The 18,866-nt window shown below is 39.7% G+C and overlaps 1 protein-coding gene across 1 annotated transcript; it reads right to left on the bottom strand.

Annotated features, from left to right (window-relative positions):
* Positions 1–10,197: 10,197 nt before the first annotated feature.
* LOC106906807 (L-rhamnose-binding lectin CSL3-like) lies at positions 10,198–17,736 on the bottom strand. Its single transcript, XM_088007558.1, has 6 exons — positions 16,970–17,736; positions 16,755–16,858; positions 13,758–13,835; positions 10,652–10,714; positions 10,432–10,564; positions 10,198–10,327 (listed from the first exon to the last, which is right to left on the bottom strand). Exons 1-6 carry the CDS (start codon positions 17,143–17,145, stop codon positions 10,198–10,200), a joined length of 684 nt encoding a protein of 227 aa, XP_087863684.1. The 5' UTR covers positions 17,146–17,736.
* Between the last annotated feature and the right edge of the window lie 1,130 nt (positions 17,737–18,866).

Genomic DNA, 18,866 nt, shown 5'->3' with positions numbered 1-18,866 from the left:
CTGTAAGAATATTGTCAGGTTACCAAGTTGCACAGCTTTGCTTCTGCAGCCGAGTGAAGTCTTAAAGTGCAAACGAAATAATGTGGCTTCCATTAAATGAGCAATGAATTAGTTTGCATGATATCATAATTGTTTACATTGATTGATATGTTTGCAGAGCACGACAGTCAACATAAGACTGAAAAGACGTAAAATAATCGTCGTTACTCTAACAATGCTGGGTGGTTGTACAAATCCGGACTGTTTAGTACAGCCTCCTCCTGAAGTGGGGTATATTTTAGTGATCTTTGAATATATTCTTAAATATTCCTTCATATACAAGGAATTATTGTGTTTTGAAGAGCTCTTAGAGAATGTAGAGACATTTTCATATCCATTTATTTACGTTTGTCTCATTTTGACCAGGAAACAACAAAGCCACCCAATTTTTTACAAACGTCTGGTTGAGGAACCCGTTTGGCTGTCACTCGTTAATCTTAATGCGGCTCGTTCTGTTTTGAAGTTTATTTCCCCTCGTCAACAGCCTGCAAACTGTTTCCCAGTAGAAAACACCCAGACTAATACTGTAGATACGGCTCATAATCTGTTGGTGTGTCTGACAGTAATGTAGGAACGTTTATTATTATAATTTTGGCTTGTCAGTTTGGATTTCACCAACAACAACATTGGCTGTTAATTTGTATCATTTAGATGAGATTTTATTGACATTACTTGATATTCTTCTCTGTTTGGACATGTAAACACCACAGGAAACCCCATCAGGTATGTGATTTAAATTTTATTAAATATGATGACACCAATCATCACTGCGATTAGTGTCGCCAAAAAAGAAGAAAGTTCAGAAACAGTGCAGTTGCATTGCAGGATCTGAGCCACAATACATGCTAGGCTACATTCGAATAGTTCACAAGGTTGATTTTTATTGTCATAGATTCTTACTTCCTGAAACTCCTAGATTTGGTAGCTTCAAACTGTGCAGTTTATATACATAACTAGAAACAAACTCTTCTCTGAAAATATTCAAACATTGTGTTCTGATAGAGAGGGAGGCTACGACTATAGAGAAAACTTCACATGTTCCAACATCGATGAAAACAATGTGCATCTCAGTCACTGGAGTGAAGATTTGGAATAAACTCACCAAACAGTTGAAGCAAAGTCCAAGCATGAAGTATTTTAAGAAAAGTCTCAAAATAGTTATTCAAATGAACAGGATGATGAGTTTGCTGGGAATTACAGCTCTGTTGATGACTTGGGCAACTGGGTGTAAGTTTATGTGTTTGTATAAATGGGTATACATTATGTACGTACATATGCACGTAGATGTTTGTGTGTGTATATGTGTATGTATCATTTTCAGCTGGTTGAGGAAATATTTTTTTCTTTTAGAAGGTGAAATGGGAATATTATTTATGTTATGAAATACTGAATGGTAAAGGGGTTTGATTATATAAGTTAAACTTCATCACACTCCTGAGACTCAGTCACCAGACACGTGGTGTATTTACATATTTGGTAGCAAGGTATTGTGTTTAGACTTAGAAATATAAAAGTCTTTGTTATTATGTTTTGCTAGTGAAATGTCTTCTATCAGGGTTAGGGTTATAATTATCATATATCAGGATTTCATATTTTGCAAATTCAGAAGGAATCGTTAGCTCCAACATGTGTCCAGAGATATTAGTAAGGTTTTAAATACTGAACTCATCCAAGAGTAAAATAACTGGGATTTCATAGAGCAGATAAAGACATTAATGGTTTATGATTCCTGTATAAACCCAGAGAGCAGATGGAGACGCTGACAGAATCACGGTCCACATCAAGACCAAGAATCTCTGTTAACAGAAAATCCCACCTGGCTGCTGCAGCCAGTATCTAAAACCCAACCGGGTTTTTCCATCCCAACATTTTCAGTCTGGTGTGACCTGCTAGCTGGGCTGGGGGCTATGAAGAGATGATCAGTGATTTACCACCAGGAATGAGGAGAAATGGCTTCAGGTGTGACACACCATCACCAACCTGAACTTCTGGTCAGAAAAACTCCTCAGGCTGAATTGTTGAAGGAGTAAAGACATTTTGTTCCTCTGTCAGATCATCAGTGAAGGTTTATAAAGCCTCCATTCCCTGGTTGAAGGCACACTGCTTCCAGTGAGTCCTGCTGCTGCTTTGACTCTTCATCACAACAAGGTGAGATTTGACTGGAAACTGGAAAATGTCAACCTATAGCTACATTTTTTCATTTAGTAAGATTTAAACTCACAAAAAGGAATAGTATCTGACTAAAAGCTTTTATGTTCATATTTATTCATTAAAATGTGCCATTTAGTTCAGCAGCTTGTTGAAAACATTTCAGGAAATCATTGAGTTTTTCTCAGTCAGATCTCACAGTAACTGAATGTTTCCTGTTTTCATACAGATGAAATTCGTCCTTTTTACTTTGTTCCTTTGTGGATCCATCCTGGAAACCAATGTGAGTGAAATCCTTCTCTTCTCTTTGTGGTCTGAATGTCTGTTGTTAAAAACATTATTTTACTGGGTTTATTGAGCAGTTATAGTTTCCTTGTCATTCAGTTGGTAACCAGATTTTAATTTGATGCTTTCAGCTCCAAGAAGCTTGAAGTAAAAATCCTCTGTCGTTTCATTTGAGATTAATTTTGTTTCTTGTTTTTTTTTACAGGCAGGACGTGATTTTCTAAATCTGAGAAGTTAGTGTTACAGGTTTTAGCATGAAGACAAGATTATTGAATCTAATATGAAATATAAATTTTGCATTAGATCATGGATAGCTGAACTTTTCAGTGTCTGACATTAATATGATCTGAATCTCATTTAACAGAGTCTAGGTCATCCCCAACAATAAGATCCATTGTGGCATGTGAGGAATCAATGGCTGGTTTAGTGTGTGGTAAAATCACTGGTTTTGTTCTGGACCGTTACACCATGAATACATTCAGTTTTCCAACATTTCTTCTTCTGTCTTCCAACAGAAAATGAGCCTATCACTGTGATCAGTGCTACATATGGACGCAGCGATCAGACGACGTGCTCCAATGGGATACCTGACGACCAGACAAAGAATACTAATTGTGCTATGAAGGCAAATTTAGTGGTTCAGAGGTACAGAGCTTCAGTTTTTCCTAAAGGCTTTTCAAACTGGACATGAATAAATAAATCTAAAAAACATCAAGACACAATTTCTAGGAAACTGACTTTGATCTGAATCCGCAGGTGTGAGGGACAATTTCTGTGCCCTGTCTTTGTCAGTAGCTCTGTGTTTGGAGATCCCTGTGTCGGGACCTACAAGTACCTGGAGGTGAAATATATTTGTGAATGTGAGTTTATGATCTAACTTTACTAAAATCTTTCTAAAATTCAAGAACATTGAAAAGCATTATTGTCACACTTGTTTCATTCAGGTGATTTTAATTTCCTTTATCTTAAAAAAACTTAATCAGTAGCATCTTAATTTACCACGTTTTTAACATGGTAAATTTTAACCATGTTTTTGGACCCATTTCTACATACAAGGGTTAAATGTGGGAATAAACTCTGACAATGTGGACGTGGAGCACTGACTGTTACCTCTGTGTGGTTTTTGTTTCCACGCATGGCATGACTGAATCTGGGAGGACAAGAGAACACAACGAGCCAGAAGTTAAATTGATTTTATTCTCTGACAGTTCTGAATCAGACTCTAATCCGTTTGTCTAGTTTCTGAGTTTTTGGGGAGGTCTGAATGCAAATTTGAATTCCAAAGCGGACTCAAAAACCGAACTCTGATCTGCCTGAAAACTCGGAGCGGTTGAAGTGGACTCTAAAACGGTAGAAAATCTGTCTGAATGCAACCTGACTAGAGACCGTTCCAAAAGCAGGAAGTTAGCTACAGTGCAGGACATTCTGGTCAATATATTACTCTCTACTCTGCGGATTAACAAAGATGTTGTGTTGGTTGACATATCAGTGGCTCTGCGTGCCGACACAGAAAAGGAGGCAAAGCAGAATATAAATGTTTTAAAGTTGCTTCACCTGTTTATCTGCTTAAGTCCTCATTGCTGTGGCACTCTGCAGCTGCTGATAGAAACCAAACTGTTTATGGATTTATTTCAAAGGAGACTGCTTACAAACATCAGCAGTTTTCTCAGCTTTAATTTAAAATATATTTATCGAAATTGGGTAAGAAATAAAGGCGCTGTGATCATTTTTGTGATTCCTGCTCATACCGCATTGGAACAGCCTGGTTTAGTGACTCACCGTGTAGTAACGGCGCCTGCAGGAGCCTCACTAGCGTTAGCGGCTAACAGGCGATGTCCAAACCAGTCATGTATATCAATGAAGAAATCCTACAACCGCTAAAATCTGACACTGCTCTGTTTTTGTTTACTTTTTGTGAAGAAGAAAGTTGCACGGGTCTTCTTCAGAGGTTTTGTGTCGATTCCTTCAGTAGTTCTTGGTGCAGCGCCACCACAGGCGACGGTGGGAACATGATATAGGTGCGATATCATGTTCAACATTCATACCAATAGAGCGAATTTGCAGGCGTGAGTGCGATTTCAATATTATTATGGGGGTCAAAATGTTTCTCACTCTAACAGTTGGTGTCAGTTACACTCTGCATTTCGGCAGTTGGAAATTTCGTTCTTTTTTACGTTTTTACGTCGCCATCATAACTCCGATCCCCAATAAAAATAATAGCTCCCTTCTCGGCATTGAACCAAACCTTTTGATACCATTTTGGGGGGTGGGGAGGTTACAAGCAGCAGTACGAGCCACATTAACGGTAATGGGAGAAAAATAAATAAAGAGACATTCTGTTAGGTGTAGAACAATAGGTGCCTTCCATGCATTACGTGGAGGCATTGAAATGCCTTGCTTTGCAATGCTTCTCTTATGTAATGCTATGGCAGGCCCCAAATGTCAGGACTTGGAGTTTGGTTGCCATGGCGATCCTGTGGAGCAGGTTTTGTCCAAACTCTGTAGTCTGGTTAAAACTTTTCCCTCATCAGCTTTAATGTTCCAGTCCAGCTCAGTAACACAGTCAGTAGCACTAATGCCTTGCAGCAACAAGGTCCTGGGTTTGAATCCTAGCCTGGGTCTTTCTGCATTTATTTAGGAAGAATGCATTTTATTTTTAACCAAAGTCAGAAAACCAGCCTTGACTCTCCAGAGGCCTTGTTGCAGGTTTGGAACTGGTGATATTTTACTTTCTGATGCCTAAAATGCATTCTGCTGAAATGATATTAATATTTTCATGGTTTCAGTTCCAATTAAAACTGTCTGAAGCCACCATCAGATCTGCTGTGTGAGGATGAAATGCATCATAATCAGAAACATCTACAGACGTTGTGATCCACTGATGTGCAGCTTCATCTCTCTTCAGTGTCTTCAGTTTTCTTAGCATTTTTATTTGTTTTTCTTCTCAGATCTTCATTCCTTTTGCTTTTATTCCTATTTTCCTCAATAAACCTGACTTGCATTTACCTTTTGCTCAGTTTGCCTTTGTTCACTACAAACAGCCTGATGGGGACGAAAACTTTGACAAACTCCTTCCAAACTACGAAGGCAGTTTAATCATGCAACAGCTCAGGAGGGACCTGTGGAGAGAAAGAGGCCTGGGAGTTCCTGACAGTCCGGCATGTGTGTGTGTGTGTGTGTGTGTGTGTGTGTGTGTGTGTGTGTGTGTGTGTGTGTGTGTGTGTGTGTGCGTGTGTGTGTATGTGTGAGTTTGTTTGTAATGCCTTTTGGAGACCATTTTCCTGACATGTACTGCGTTGTGGGGACCCGCTGCTCCTTGTGGGGATCAAAGCCTGGTCCCCACAGGGGAAACGCTGTTTTTGGGTCAGGGGTCAGATTTAAGACTGAGGTGTGAATTGAGTTTTGCTTGGTTAGGGTTAGTCATGTAATGGGTAGGGTTAGGATAAGGGTTAGGCTGTAGAAATTAAAGGAAGTCAATGGAAAGTCCCCATTAAGACAGCCACGCAAACGTGCATGCGTGTGTATTTTATGTTATATAGGAATCTAAATATAAAACTACTATCAGGGTTTTGGGCCTTTTGGTGGAAGTCAGTGTTTCAGCTGTTTTGCAGTTTTCTGGAAGTTTGTCCCAGATTTGTGGTGCTTAGAAGCTGAATGCTTCTCCATGTTGTTTTCTGGTTCTGGATACGGATCAGAACCAGAACCTGAGAGGTCTGACGGTTGATCCAACAGCAGCAGATGTTTGATCCGTTCAGTGATTTATAAACTACCAGCAGTAGATTGAAGTTCTGTCAGTGAAGGACTGTAGAACTAGGTGATGTAGAACTAGGTGATGTAGAACTGGGTGATGTAGAACTAGGTGATGTAGAACTAGGTGATGTAGAACTAGGTGATGTAGAACTAGGTGATGTAGAACTAGGTGATGTAGAACTGGGTGATGTTCTCTAGTCAGAGAGCTTCACATCTTGCAGAGATTATCATCATGGCTAAATGATTCTTGTTTAACTCGTCATACAAAGACAGTAAAGTCTGTTTTTTTTCAATAAAGAACCTTTACAGTCCTTGTATATTCAGATCAATGGGGAACAAGAATCACAAGAGATTTAGTTTGTTTAAAAGATAAACAAAACTCTGGTTATGTCAAAAACAGAGATGTACTGCAGAGAATAAATAATTCTGTGTTTTCATCTCTTTTAGCTGTTTGCATGCTCACACACACACACACACACGCACACACGCACGCACACACACATGCACGCACACACACACGCACACAGAGTTGTGTTTTCATCACTTGTGGGGACTTCACATTGACTTCCATTAATTTCTACAGCCTAATCCTAATCCTAACCCTAACCATCACAGATCTAACTACTAGCCCAAGAACAACAATTTCACTCATGGAGACCAACAAATGTCCCCACAAGGAGCAATGGTCCTCATAACCCCACATTGTAGACCGAAATAGGTTCCCATAAGGACATAAAAACCTGGTACACACACACACACACCTACACACGCAAACGCAAACACACACACACACGCACACACACACACACACACACACACACACACGCACGCACACACACACACGCACACAGAGTTGTGTTTTCATCACTTGTGGGGACTTCACATTGACTTCCATTAATTTCTACAGCCTAATCCTAATCCTAACCATCACAGATCTAACTACTAGCCCAAGAACAACAATTTCACTCATGGAGACCAACAAATGTCCCCACAAGGAGCAATGGTCCTCATAACCCCACATTGTAGACCGAAATAGGTTCCCATAAGGACATAAAAACCTGGTACACACACACACACACCTACACACGCAAACGCAAACACACACACACACACGTGCAAAGCTAAGGTTAAAGGACATGACACAGTAGGGAACACCCTATGTGATTGTGTATACAGAAACAGCATCATCTTATTATTTTAAATGATTATTATTTCACTTTCCAATAGTTTTTACATGAACTGTCCAAAAGGCCCATCTAGGAACAAGAGCTGTGAATTAGCTTGTGCTGTAAACACTGTGAAGCAAACATGGGACTGCTGCTCTGTTCTGTTTGTGTCTACATGTGTCTGTCTCTATCAAATAAACTTAAATTAAATTAAATTAAAGGTCCTGTGACCTCTAGCAGAAGGGGCGTGACTTAGAACTATTCAGAATGTCTTGGGAAAAGAGTGTCTTCAGTCAGAGGGTGCTTCAGAATCGCTGTAATACAGACTGCTACAGGAGATCATTTAATTGGAACCTGTTTTTCATTTATGCATAAATATTTGAGGCATCTGGCTCTTGATGTAAGTGCTTGGTGGATTGAGCTGCTTTTACTCATCTGTGTTCTCTGAAAGTGGGCCGTTCACTCCTTGCTGACCTGAGCTCTGATTATCCTGAATCTGGCCTCTGGTTTGGGAACATTTGAGCCTCCAGCAGGCCAACCCAGGGGTCATCAAGGCCAGTCGAGTGACCAGTGAGTTGGTGATGATCAGCCTGGATCTGGTGAAAACCTGGCTGTCGGTGTTGAGCATGGAGATTACGAAGAAATTTATCCAGTCCATCCTCACGTCTCTGATAGACTGACGCTCCTTCCAGCCAAAACAGCAATGAGTTTTTAAAGCCTCTTCAAATTGAAATCAATAGGAAAGCAGAAATCACAAGAGGTGATGAAGATGAGGAGAACCAAACAGAGGAAGAGGACAGAGTTGGCTGTAGGAGCTGCTAGTGTTTTGCTGCTGCCTATTTTAGATTCATAAATGAAGCAATGAATGACGTACCTCTGGTCGGACTGTGCAATCCAATAAGCAGTTCTGTAGCTCTGTGTCCGGTAACATCTGTTTAGGATCCGGACTTCGGTCTGGTGTCAGACAGGAGGTTCCACATTCATACCTGCGGCAGCAGCAATAGCGCTGTTATCATTTGAAAAGTGCTTCCAACGCTCCCAGCGTTTCTCGGTCTCTCGCCGGCGGCAGTGGGGTTTGGGCACTTTGTGGATAAAACTGTCAGCACAACAGTTATTTTTAGCTAGTTAAGGTAACAGTCACCTGTTGAAACCTTAGTCAGTTTTGCTCATACAAATGACTCAGAGTCTTCTGGAGAGAAATGCACAAGTAGGTCCTTCGGTTCTTTTCCACTGCGCTCTTTTTTTCATGTGGGAAGCAATCAAGACTCACCACAGCCAACAGTGACACAGTGTGGCATTACCTAAAATTACAGCAGTCAGACACAATATGATAACTCAGGTAAAGTTAGCCTTCCAATGTTTACTCTGTAGATTCAGTACATAATGGACCATTATGCCTCATGAACCCAGCAGGTGAAAAAACCTCCATGGGTCAAAAATATAACAGAAGATGTAAATTTTTGAATCACTTAAAAAATTTGCTTAATTTTTTTAAGTATTTATGAGTTTTGGTGCATCACAAACAGCATTTCTTTTAGTTAATAGGCAGTTAACAATATATTTAGGCCAACATGTTCAGCTAGTCCTGGATTCCTTTAAGCCTGGATCCAGTGTCTGTCGGACTTGCCAAGGCAAATGAGACATAAGCAGTGGTTGATTTCACAGTAGTAAACAACGTCAGATGTCTAATTTTAGGAAGCTTATATGTTTTCAGGCTTTGTGACTCTGTAGATTTCTGTCAGTGTTGTAGCCAGAGAGGATGCATGTGTCCAAGTCAACAAAGGTGAAACAAACACTGAGTTTATGTGACGTTCATGTTGTGCTGAACAGACAACAACATAATTTTGCTTTGTTTCTGCTTTCAGCTGCAGAGAGGATCTGGCAGTGAACAACTGAATGAACACCAGTCTTCAACTGGTGACTTGGAAGACCATAATCATGTTCATGACTCTCCATTTTTTGTGGTGTAACATTGCTGTGACTCCAATAAAACTCCTAAAGGTATCTCGTCTGGTTGGCAGCCATCTTGGTCTGATGACAGCAGGCAGCGTTCTCACAGACATTCAACCTACTTCCTCCACCAGTTCCTTCCTGTTCATACTGGGAACAGTTTTTAAACTGCATGCCTTCATAGTTTGGAGAGATTTAGTGTGAACAAAACCAGAAAAAGTCAAATAGAGCAAAATGTAGATGCAAGTCAAGTTTATTAAGGAAAACCTGACATGAAAGCAACACGGATGAAGATAAAAAAAATCTAAAAAACAAAAACTAAAAAATAACAATGGTTGAGAAAGTGAAAGAAACTGAAGAGAAATTGTATGTACATCAGTGGACCACAGCGTCTGTGGATGTTACTGATTATGATGCATTTCATCCACAGCACAGGCGATCTGATGGTCGTTTCATTCAACTGCATAAAGAAAAGAACAATGAAAATATTAAATATATATTTCAGCAGAATAAATTGAAGACACCTTGAAGAAAAATATCACCAATTCTAATCATGAAATAAGAATTCTGTAGGAAAGGAAACAAAGAAGTAAAAAATACAATAAAATAAAATAAATACAAATAAAAAAATGTAGCATATCTGACAGATTTCTAGATATTAAAAAAACATTTTTTTTATATTTAATTAATTTGCCAATCAGATATTCTGGGTTTAATTAAGTTAAAAAACAGAATATATAAGCTTCTCAATGCTTTTTGTTTAGATTTGTTCAGTTAAAGTAGATTAGAGAAAACATCCATAAAGTTGCTGTTTGTGTTGCACCAAGTTTTTAAAGCTGTTCCTGTTTGTAGACAGATTTTAGTGAAGTGAGAGCCTGAACTCACCGTAACAAATATATTCCACCTCCAGGTACTTGTAGGTCCCATAGCAGGGATTTCCAAACACATAGTTACTGGCTCTGACTTTACACCACTGTTTCCCGTTGCATCTGTGGATTCAGATCAAAGTCAGTGATTTTCCTTTCTTTGACCTCCTCATTCATTCATTCACATCCAGTTTGATAAACCTTCAGGAAACACTGAAGCTCTGTACCTCTCACCAACTTCCTCTCTGTATGTGTAGCATTCAGTGTTCTCTAGCTGGTCGGCAGGTCTCCCAGCGCTGCACGTCTTCTTATTGGTGCGTCCGTATGAAGCACTGGTCACATAGATAGCCTGACCTCTGGCTGGAAGAAAGAAGAGGAAATGTTGTAAACCTGAATGTATTCACGGTGTAATGCTCCAGAACCGACCAGTGAAACCAGTGACCTTACCACAGTGGAGTCGAGCCACTGCTCCCTCACATGCCACGAGGGATTTTTCCTCTGGGAGGGATGCTGCATATGAGACATTCAGATCATATTAATATCAGGACACAGAAAAGTCCAGACACCAGGATCCAAAGACACATTCATGTTTAACAGTTTTAGATCCAATAAATGATGAACGTCCAACATCAGCCTTCATGCCCAGCTTGTCTTCGTACTAAAACCTGCAGCGCCACCTTGTGAACACCAGAAAGATTAAAGCACAAACCTCCTGATGAACTTTTTCCCTGTTAATCAAAAGAAACAGATATAAACAATAATTACTTACAAAAAACTGTTTTGTCTTCACAGTTTTTAGAGCTGATTGAAAATAAAGTTATCATCGTTTATCTGCTGTTCACACAGACACATTTCAGTGTTTCACTGCCTGTTTCACAAAGTACAGAGATAAAAACACTAAAAGTAGATTTTTAACAACTGATTGTCTGAACAGCAAACAGAGGAGAAGGATTTCACTCACATTTACTTTAAGGACGAATCCACAAAGGAACAAAGTAAAAAGAACAGATTTCATCTGTATGAAGACAAGAAACATTCAGTTACTCTGAGATATGACTGAAAATATTCGATGATTTTCTAGATGTTCAAAGAGCTGCTGGACCAAATGATACATTTCATCCATCAATGTGAACATGATGGAAACAAGTTTTCATGTTTCAGAGAACCAGAACCAGATTTTATCATAAAATATAGTAGAAGAACAGAATTGTAAGCAGGTTTTCCTTTTGGGTTTGTTGAGCCAATTCTTACCTTGTTGTGATGAAGAATCAAAGCAGCAGCAGAAACCAGATTGGCTGGAAGCAGTGTGCCTTCAACCAGGGGATGGAGGGTTTATATCCCTTCACTGATGATCTGACAGAGGAACAAAATGTGTTTATCCAGGCAACAATTCATCCTGTTGAGGTTTTCAGACCAGAAGTCCAGGCTGGTGATGATGAGGCAGGGATGTGTCAGGTTTTATCAGATTATGGAAATATTTCAGAGCTGTGCTTAGATGATTCAAGTAACTGTAAAAATGTGCTTTAAAATGCTATAAATTCAACAGTATGAATTTATCTTTAGTATCCATGTTTTTGATTCAGTTTCACCAGCAACACTCAGAATAAAGTGCAGCCAAACTTAGGAGCAGATTACTGGGAGTGGCCAGATGCATTCTGGGAAATGACAAGCGTAGAGCTAGTTTGCTCTCTTCACAGGTCAGAGGTCAGATATCCAGCTAGACGCTGGTTATCTATTGTGCAGCAGTGTGCAGTTGTTGTTGTCCAGTTGGTTCCATGGTTATCAGCCGTTGTGATGATGCAGAGAACTCTCTGTTTGGATCAGCTGTTCTTGAACGTCTCCTGTTTTCTCCACCAGGACAGTGCCAATGTGCAGCAGTGTACTGGGTGCAATGTACTGTTGAAATGTACATCAGTACTTTATTGACGTCCTCAGTCAGCTAAACTGTCTTGCATTACTTCCTTCAAGGATCAGGCCACTTTTGAATTTGAAGAGGTTTTAATGCAGAAAAGTTTGGAAATGAAATGAGAAAAATTCTCCAAATTCAAATCATACTATGGTCAAATATATATTATAGTTTATGTGGTTCAGTTAAACTTGGAATTCCCCTTAGATAAAGTTAGATAAGGCTGAAATATGTTCATGTTCAGACATGTTGCTGGACAAGATAAATGTGAATTTGACTCTTGCCAAACTTTGCAGAATGACTAAGGCTGACATGTTTCACCATTGGGAGCAATTTAGTCAGGATTGTCAAAGGATTGAGAAAGATACAGATATTTGTGTTAAGTACAAACTTGTGAAAAACCCAGAGTGAGGCAGATGAAGATATGGCCATACATGGAGTGTATGAAATGTTGAGAACAATTCAAAGAAGCATTCTAAAAATCACAGCTGATTTGAATGAGAGTGTGATGTTTTAGGAATTTGTTAAAGTTTGGAGGTCAGATGAAGCATTTTTAACATGTGCAGCGGGATGCGCATGTTACGGTCTAATTAATGTCTGCAGTTTATTTTCTCAAAATAAACTGCTGGCTCCTCTGTTTAGACTATAAATGAATTAACACAACATTGAGTTCTCTTTAGTTTTCTCTGTTCTGCATGTAATGGAGACTGAAATTTAACGCGCCGTTTCTACCAAAGGTTTGTAATGCGCTTCTGAACCAGACTCTCCAAGGCGTCCGGTCCATAACTCTTCAACACTCTGTCAGCTCCCGGTCAAAAAGACCCATTTAGTTCAGTGTCCATGAGATGATATGCAGAAAGGATTTTTTTATTGATTGATTTTAGTTGCCTCTGCGATGAACTCTGCGTAAAGTCTGTAATATGTGCGCATGTGCACCAGTCAAGGGTGTTAATTATAACCTGTCAAATGACCGACGGGCTTTAAATTTTTCCGTCGTTTAAAAAAATAATAGGTCAAATGTGGTAAATATTCAGTTAGCGCGCAGTGGTGGACCTCCGCCCACCACTGCGTGTCACCCTAGGGTCATGGGGTGGGATGGCCGCTGCAACAATAGACAATATTTATGGCAGTGTTTTTGTTTTTAAAAAGTGATCCAGAGGAGCTGCTGTGATGGCGCAAAGGACAACCCACATATTGAGGCCTTAGTCATCGTGGCGGTGGTCACAGGCCGCATGTCTTCCCCCTCTCTCATTACCCACTTTCCTGTCAAACTATTTCCAAATAAAGGCAACTATAGCCAACAAAACCTTAAAAATGTGACCCAGAGAGCAATCATTCATGCATAGAGCACTCCCAAAGTGTACTCCAATCAGAGTAGCACACCTTAAACATGTTTAATTAAGCAAGTGTAAAATGTATTTGGTAAAATGCTCAAGTACTGAGTAACTGATCAAAACACATGGAGCTAAAGCGGAAGTTCAGACTCCGCCCCCTCCATTCGCCCATCGGCGTTATGCTCATCTCCGACCTCAGCGCTGGACCTCACCTGGCGCGTTCAATCAGCAATCAGGCTCTGCATAAAGGATCCACACCGAAGCCGTCAGCCGCTTCCCAGCTGTGTTCAACCCACCACCTCCCCTGCTCCACCAACATCCTTCGGCTCTCCAGGATGGCTCCCTTTCCTGACCACCACCACCAGGGTCTGGCCCTGGGGGGACAGCATCCCTAATCGGTTATCGGGATGTTCATCGAGTTCACATCAAATCTCAGCTCAGATCAGCTGCCGGGGTCTGAGCGCCAAAGAACTGTTATTCATTCCTGTCATTAAATCTTTTAATTGTTCCCCTTTTTGTCCATCTGAGTCTTTCCAGATTGAACTAATCTAATAATCAAAATGTGTCCTGAGGCAGGGCTCCAAAAGTATAAAAGTTATGTGAAAATGTTGGTATTGTAAAGAGTATTACTAAAATATTTACACAAGTGAGGAGTTGGGTTTGAGGCTGGTTCTAATGAAATGTGCTATACAAATAAAATTTGATTGATTGATTCTAGACTAAATTTACCACGAAGGCCAGGACAGTCAGTGTTTTTCCACGGCAACACTTAAAAAAGAATGAAACAAAAAAACAGAGCGATATTTCATCATCTGACATAAGAAGTGAACCAAAGAGCCACTTGTGTCTCCAGAGATCCAGGTTGCAGATCCTGATCTAGCAGATGGAAAGTATGATCCTCTCTCAATACAGCAGCTGAAAGTGCATCTGTATAATTTTTAATCCATTGTTAAAATAAAATTGTGAAGGATAAAAAAAATCCACCTCTGAATATTAACAAAATACATTTATTTAGCATAATTTCTTCTGTAGCCCTGGCGGCCCCCATCTAGAACCGCCCCTGGGCTGCAGGTCTGTGTCTGACATACATGAAACGACCACTGAATTAATATGTCAACATTTCTTAATAAAACAAACAGAAAGTCCCCACAAATCTTTTAAAGTAGGAAATATTTATGTATTTACTGTTAATCTCTTAATGTGATTTGTTCTTTAAATGGCCATTTGTATTATTTTGGCTGATACAACTATAGATTAAATAAGCAAATAATTGATTATCTAATAATCAAACCATAACAGTCAAAACCACAAAAAGAAACTTATTCAATCATAGCAAAATGTTCTGTATCATATCAACCTCAGGATTTGATTGAGGGATGAAGAGATGCTGATGTCTGGTTCTTTAGGTTCTAACCGGGTCTTTGGTTCCTCTCCTGATCCATTCTGTCTGGCATCATGCAGCACACCGCGCCGGGACGAGCACATTTGTTTTAATTGCCTGTATTCATCTTCACTAACATGTTCAGCCTGGGATTTGAGTCTTCCCTCTCACATCTTTACGAGAGGTTTTGGTTCTTATGATGGTGGAGAATCGGGTTGAGGATGTCTGAAAAAGACGCGGTTGATAGCAGCTCACCGCGGCTGCATAGTGTCCGTCTCTAGGCAACCACAAGAGCGTCAGTCCGTAGCGTTCTGGGGGTCCATTAGCTCACACCAAGACAATTTAGCTGACCTTAATATATCCTGTGTTTTATTTTGGTCATTATTGTTACAATTAGTCTTGATATGTGTGTGTAGGAGTGTCTATCGGACATTTATAGAAATACAGAACAAATTGCGTCCCGTATCAGTTCAATACGGGACGCAACATTTAACAACCAAATACGAGACGAGTCTGTATTTTATGGGATGGCTGGCAACCCTAGTTGGCGGCCATCTTGAACTGATCCAGATGTCAGCAGGCAGCGTTCCCACAGACATTCAACCAACATCCTCCACCAGTTCCTTCCTGTTCAGACTGGAAACGGTTTTTAACTGCCTTCATAGTTTGGAAGGAGTTTGTCAAAATTTTCATCCCCATCAGCCTGTTTGTAGCAAACAAAGGCAAACTGAGCAAAAGGTAAATGCAAATCAGGTTTATTGAGGAAAGTTGAAATAAAAGCAAAAAGGATGAAGATTGGAGAAGAAAAACAAATAAAATGCTAAAAAAAAACTGAGGACATTGAAGAGAGATGAAGCTGCACATCAGTGGATCACAACGTCTGTAGATGATTATGATGCATTTCATCCTCACACAGCAGATCTGATGGTGGCTTCAGGGCCGATTATTTTATAATGACTCTGGAAAATATTAACATCATTTCAGCAGAATGCATTTTAGACATCAGAAAGTAAAAATATCACCAGTTCTGAACCTGCAACCTTGTTGTGACAGTATAGCGGCGCTATGCAGCGCCCCTATACTGAGCAGGGGCCCCTATACTGAGCAGGGGCCCCTATACTGAGCAGGGGCCCCTATTCTGAGCAGGGGCCCCTATACTGAGCAGGGGCCCCTATACTGAGCAGGGGCCCCTATTCTGAGCAGGGGCCCCTATACTGAGCAGGGGCCCCTATACTGAGCAGGGGCGCTCCTGACCAACAAGGGGCCTTTACAAAATTATTTTTTCTTTCATAGAAATTATTTAATGTTATGTACTGAAGCTTGAATAAAATGCAACTACATAGCATTTTTGAGAAGTCTGGATTGCTTCATGTATATTTTGCACATTGCCTATGATTGTTGCTCGTGGGGAGAGACATTTCAGTAATCTAAGTGTAAAATTCATGAGCAGTAAATATTGTACTAGTATCAATAATGCATCAAAGAAAGCAAGGCAGCTTTAAGCCTTTAAAATTGTGACAATTTTAATGGGTCAAATAAACTGAAGAAATAACAGCAGATGCGCATGGGGGGCCCAATTTAATCTTTTGTCACGGGGCCCAAGATTCCTGGCAGCGCCCCTGCTCTGGAGAGTCAAGGCTGGTTTTCTGACTTCAGTGCAGAAATGAAATGTATTCTTTCTAAATGAATGCAGAAAGACCCAGGACCTTGTTGCTATATATATTAGTTAATTAATTTGCCAATTGATAATCTGGGTTTGTTTGTTAATCAGGTTAAAAACATGGCAAATAAAGCTGCTACTGATGGTGTGTTTTTAAGATGAAGGAAGGAAATTAAAATCACCTGAATAAAACAAATGTGATATTAATGCTTTTCAACGTTGTTTTTGGATTTTAAAAAGATTTTAGTGAAGTTAGACCATAAACTCACTTAGGCAAAAATATAGCACCTCCAGGTACTTGTAGGTCCCGACACAGGGATCTCCGAACACAGAGCTACTGGCTAAGACAGAGCACTCCGATTTCCCGTTGCATCTGTGGATTCAGATCAAAGTCAGTTTTCTAGAAATTGTGATTTGGCATTTCTTGGATTTATTAATTCATGTCCGGTTTGAAAAGCCTTTAGGAAAGACTGAAGCTCTGTACCTCTCAAACACTAAATATGCCCTTGTAGCACAAGCAGAATTCGTTGTCTGGTCTTCAGGTATCCCATCGGAGCACGTCGTCTGATCGGTGCGTCCATATGTAGCACTGATCACAAATATCATCTCATTTTCTGTTGGAAACAGAAGAAGAAATGTTGGAAAACTGAATGTATTCATGGTGTAACGGTCCAGAACAACCAGTAAAACCAGTGACCTTACCACACACTATGTGAACCACTGATTCCTCACATGCCACCCGAAGAGATTTTATTGGGAACTGCTGAGGTTCTGTTAAATGAGATTCAGATCATATTAATATTAAGACACTGAAAAGTTCAGCTATCCATGATCTAAAGCAAAATGTATGTTTCATTATTGTAGATTCAATAATCTTGTCTTCATGTTAAAACCTGTAACACTACCTATTGGAATTAGAAAATCACGTCCTGCCTGTTGAAAACAAACAAAAAACAAAATTAATCTCAAATGAAACGACAGAGGATTTTTACTTCAAGCTTCTTGGAGCTGAAAGCATCAAATTAAAATCTGGTTACCAACTGAATGACAAGGAAACTATAACTGCTCAATAAACCCAGTAAAATAATGTTTTTAACAACAGACATTCAGACCACAAAGAGAAGAGAAGGATTTCACTCACATTGGTTTCCAGGATGGATCCACAAAGGAACAAAGTAAAAAGGACGAATTTCATCTGTATGAAAACAGGAAACATTCAGTTACTGTGAGATCTGACTGAGAAAAACTCAATGATTTCCTGAAATGTTTTCAACAAGCTGCTGAACTAAATGGCACATTTTAATGAATAAATATGAACATAAAAGCTTTTAGTCAGATACTATTCCTTTTTGTGAGTTTAAATCTTACTAAATGAAAAAATGTAGCTATAGGTTGACATTTTCCAGTTTCCAGTCAAATCTCACCTTGTTGTGATGAAGAGTCAAAGCAGCAGCAGGACTCACTGGAAGCAGTGTGCCTTCAACCAGGGAATGGAGGCTTTATAAACCTTCACTGATGATCTGACAGAGGAACAAAATGTCTTTACTCCTTCAACAATTCAGCCTGAGGAGTTTTTCTGACCAGAAGTTCAGGTTGGTGATGGTGTGTCACACCTGAAGCCATTTCTCCTCATTCCTGGTGGTAAATCACTGATCATCTCTTCATAGCCCCCAGCCCAGCTAGCAGGTCACACCAGACTGAAAATGTTGGGATGGAAAAACCCGGTTGGGTTTTAGATACTGGCTGCAGCAGCCAGGTGGGATTTTCTGTTAACAGAGATTCTTGGTCTTGATGTGGACCGTGATTCTGTCAGCGTCTCCATCTGCTCTCTGGGTTTATACAGGAATCATAAACCATTAATGTCTTTATCTGCTCTATGAAATCCCAGTTATTTTACTCTTGGATGAGTTCAGTATTTAAAACCTTACTAATATCTCTGGACACATGTTGGAGCTAACGATTCCTTCTGAATTTGCAAAATATGAAATCCTGATATATGATAATTATAACCCTAACCCTGATAGAAGACATTTCACTAGCAAAACATAATAACAAAGACTTTTATATTTCTAAGTCTAAACACAATACCTTGCTACCAAATATGTAAATACACCACGTGTCTGGTGACTGAGTCTCAGGAGTGTGATGAAGTTTAACTTATATAATCAAACCCCTTTACCATTCAGTATTTCATAACATAAATAATATTCCCATTTCACCTTCTAAAAGAAAAAAATATTTCCTCAACCAGCTGAAAATGATACATACACATATACACACACAAACATCTACGTGCATATGTACGTACATAATGTATACCCATTTATACAAACACATAAACTTACACCCAGTTGCCCAAGTCATCAACAGAGCTGTAATTC

The sequence above is a fragment of the Poecilia mexicana genome, unplaced genomic scaffold (assembly GCF_051168715.1).
Source record: "Poecilia mexicana isolate PSO_F unplaced genomic scaffold, ASM5116871v1 scaffold_7, whole genome shotgun sequence".
Lineage (NCBI taxonomy): Eukaryota > Metazoa > Chordata > Actinopteri > Cyprinodontiformes > Poeciliidae > Poecilia > Poecilia mexicana.
This window is presented reverse-complemented; position numbering and strand designations above follow the sequence as displayed.

Excerpts from the sequence above, each read along its gene's own strand:
- LOC106906807 (XM_088007558.1), bottom strand. The coding sequence starts at position 17,145 with ATGAATACATTCAGTTTTCCAACATTTCTTCTTCTGTTTCCAACAGAA. Across the intron at positions 16,859-16,969 it reads GCATATTTAGTGTTTGAGAG|ATGCAACGGGAAATCGGAGT; the intron begins GTACAGAGCTTC and ends CTGAATCCACAG. Across the intron at positions 10,328-10,431 it reads AGAGAGGAAGTTGGTGAGAG|ATGCAACGGGAAACAGTGGT; the intron begins GTACAGAGCTTC and ends CTGAATCCACAG.